We start from the raw sequence: 3782 nt of genomic DNA, 5'->3' as shown, positions 1-3782 counted from the left end.
GATTGCAACTGATATAAAAAATTCAATGAATAAGCTAAGAGAGCCTACCACCCTAGAAAGTATGGTGAATGAAGAATTGAAGTTCAAAGGAAAGGTATCTACCGAAGCACAATTATGGCTTATTATAAAGAAACAGGAACATTTAAATACAAGACTGACAGAACTTTTAGCTCAAAGTAAAAAACAAGTTGAAGCTCTGCAAAGCAACATTAAGCAGAGCAAAAGTAATAAGAAAGATGACCCGAGCATGGAGACTCACAAGTACATTGTAAAGTGTCTACAAGAAAAACTCGCTACCTTTGAAGAACAAATTGAAATATTGACTGCAGTTGAAGCTAGATAAGTCATGTTTAGTAAGCAAATTAATTCAATAAAACTAAATTTAAATTTAAAAATCTTTATTTCAATATTAAATACCCAAAACTCAGTCTCCGAATGTCAGTATAGAAAATAAATAGTAGCACAAATTAATCTATGGTAAATTTAAATTAGCCTTATTTCAGTCTTATCATTACTTTCTTCTTAGTTGTTTTTCTATAATATCCCTTAATTTTCCTTTTCTATTCGTTTTATCAGATAATGGTCTGCCCAGCGGTATAATTTCCATTTGCTGAAGTCTTCGTCTGAATTTCTGGTAAAATTCTAAAACACTAGGGTCGGCCCACACATGTCTTGAGTCAAAGTCTAATACTCGTAAGGTGTTTAAACTTTGTGCTCTACTTAGAGCCACATAAGCTTGTCCAGCTTCAAATATTTTGGACAGTGACATTTCAACACAGTCCAATGTTAGTCCTTGAGACTTATGTATAGAGAATGCCCAAGCCAAATTCAGAGGTACTTGTCTTCTACATAAAAGAGATCCATTAGCATTTTTCACGTACCACCTTTCTGTTTTTGCAGTATATTCCTTTTTATTTTTAAATCTAACTACAGGTAAACCTTCATCAAATTTTACTACTACACCTCTAGCTCCATTTACTAATCCAGCATTTACATTAATATTCTTTAACAACATAACTTGAGCACCTACTTTTAAAACTAATTTTGCAGGTGCAATAGTTTGCATATCTAGCAGGCTCGTTGCACTATCACTATCTTGGGCTGAATATACCTTTTCTTCTCCTTCTAAATCACGTAATTTGGAATTGTTTATCATTTTTGAGTCATTTGTATGGGAACACAATCTAGTTGCAAGAATACCGTCACTTTCTATCTTCTGTCTTGCAGTTTGAACAAGACGCTCACTTATCTCTTTTGTTACACGGCCTATTCTTATGCTATTCAGTATTGATATAAATTCCTGGTCAGTCTGTCTGTGTACTTCTTTTAATTCAAAACACAGATCGATACATTTCTCCCAACATGAAGTCTGAAAACAAAATTTCTTAGCAGCTTTTGTTTTATCTACAACAGGAGGAAGCTGCAAGAAATCTCCACACAGAATGAGCTGGATTCCTCCAAATGGCTTATCATTTCTCCTAACATGTCTTGCTACTGCTTCCAATTTCTGCAAAAAAAAATATTTTTATACTTGTCCAGACCTTTTTTAGTTTTAATAATTAGAATTTTCATTTTTCTATGTATGTATTTTACTATTCAGAATTTAGTTATGTCAAAATTGTATGATAAAATTATTGTCAAGTTATGGTGCACGAGTAGAACTAATTGAAAGATAATGTACATCTTATCATAAACAATGGCAATTTTTTTCACAAAATAAGTAATAAGATTACCTCAAAATAGGCTCCGTCCACCATGGATATTTCGTCAATAATGAGATGTTTGCATTTTCTCCACTTCTGCGCAACCAGAGGCAACTTTAAAGCTTTTTCACATAACTTTTCTACTGTTCCACTACCATCTCCTATTCCAGCAAAAGCATGCAATGTTGTTCCACCTATAATATAGATAACATTAAATTTAACACATTCCATATTATTCTTAGTATGTTTTAATAAAAAAAATTGTTATTAGTTTTTTTTAATACGAATGTTGATCAATTACAAATATTAATTACCTATATGGCAAGCAGCCACACCAGTAGACGCAGTAGGCATTGTAACATCTGGAGGTAAGGCTGCAACAATTCTCTTTAATAAATAACTCTTCCCCGTTCCTGCTGACCCTGTAAAGAATATATTCTTGCCTCCAAGGCAAGCTTCCAATACTCTCTTCTGTTCTGGGTTTAATGTACTTGCTGTTGTTAAAGGAGATGGAGAATACAATTTCTTAGGAGCAGGTCCCCGGGCAACATCCTCTTGTTTTCTTTTCTTTGCAGGAGGAGATGGTGTGGTTGTTGTTGATTTACTGATTTTGTTCTTAGCATTACACAAGTCGGCCACTGTAACGGGACTGATTTCTTCAAAGGCTTGAGCTTTCCCACTTAATAATTTAGCTCGAACTGTCTGTTTTGATGGTGTTTTGTTGGTAGATTGTTCTCTATCACCAGTCATCTTTACGAATATTGTGCGAAGGAAATAAACGAGATTTGTCGGTGGTGCGTTAGATATAAATACCGTGCAGCCAGCTTCTTGAAACTTTATACTTGCTTTTCCTTCAGCCATAAATTTCTTAAAAACATTGATCCCTTTTAAAGCTAACCTAGTTGCTGCTTGTTTCTCACTACTAACTTCCATAAACATTTCCCGAAATTCATTCCTTATTAATCGTAGAGATGCTGTTTTTAAAGTTATTTTTCTTGTCACAGATCCTTGCGCAGTCATCCATTCCACAGTCGCAGCACACGATAAAAATGATTCTCCAGATTCCATGATTGTCTTGACTTAAACTATACTTTTTTTAATATTATATATCTAAAACATCATATTTATATACTTTTTCTACATGAATAATACTTATAAAAACTATAAAACTATAAAAATCCCACGTTGGCGCGTAAGTTGTACGATTCTCATTCAAGGTTTGACGTAGGTTTGAAATTTGAAATTTGAATTCTACGAATTCTAATTTCTAAATTGACATTTGACAGTTGACAAAAATTTAAAAATTTAATTTCATTAATAATGACAATGAATACTTGCTTTTTTGCCTAAGTCAAATTTAAGATTAGAAAAGCCATGGACACATTTTAGTAACTTTAAATATAAAATTTCATCCATGAAGGATTCTAGAGCATAAACAAACCATGATGGTAATCACATTGTGATGGTAATCCATAACTAAGAAGTGACTAAGAAAAATAAAACGTACATCGTTATTATTTCTATTAATATTTAAAAAATATAAAATGATTAAAATTGGTCAGTTGTAATAAAATTCATATTGTCAATAAATAAAAGGGCTCTAGTGATAACTAATTGTAAATCGTACTACTACGAGTTACGACTTCGTTCACGTAGAAAAATACTTCTTTCTTTTTACTATGGTACACGTAGAAAACTACTTCTCTCTTTTTACTATTGTAATCCATACTAATATTATAAATGCGAAAGTAACTCTGTCTGTCTGTCTGTTACTCAATCACGCCTTAACTACTGAACCAATTTGCATGAAATTTGGTATAGAGATATTTTGATACCCGAGAAAGGACATAGGCTACTTTTTACCCCGGGAAAGAGGATAAATTTTATCCCGGAAATTCCACGAGAGCGGGACTATGCGGGTTTTTCTTTGACTGCGCGGGCGAAGCTGCGGGTGGAAAGCTAGTAACATATAAGACAGAGCAAACTAAGTGGATTAAACTAAATTTGATCAAAAAATACTCCGTACGTTTATCAACTATCACTAACTTATTTATTGTGAACAGTGCGAAGCGGAAACCA

The 3782-nt window shown here is 33.1% G+C and overlaps 1 protein-coding gene across 1 annotated transcript; it reads right to left on the bottom strand.

Annotated features, from left to right (window-relative positions):
* Window positions 1-381: 381 nt before the first annotated feature.
* Window positions 382-2915, bottom strand: LOC123698073 (ATP-dependent DNA helicase PIF1). Its single transcript, XM_045644669.1, has 3 exons — window positions 2018-2915; window positions 1734-1897; window positions 382-1507 (listed from the first exon to the last, which is right to left on the bottom strand). Exons 1-3 carry the CDS (start codon window positions 2769-2771, stop codon window positions 512-514), a joined length of 1914 nt encoding a protein of 637 aa, XP_045500625.1. The 5' UTR covers window positions 2772-2915; the 3' UTR covers window positions 382-511.
* Window positions 2916-3782: the final 867 nt, after the last annotated feature.

Source organism: Colias croceus, chromosome 15 (genome assembly GCF_905220415.1).
Source record: "Colias croceus chromosome 15, ilColCroc2.1".
Classification (NCBI taxonomy): Eukaryota; Metazoa; Arthropoda; class Insecta; order Lepidoptera; family Pieridae; genus Colias; species Colias croceus.
This window is presented reverse-complemented; position numbering and strand designations above follow the sequence as displayed.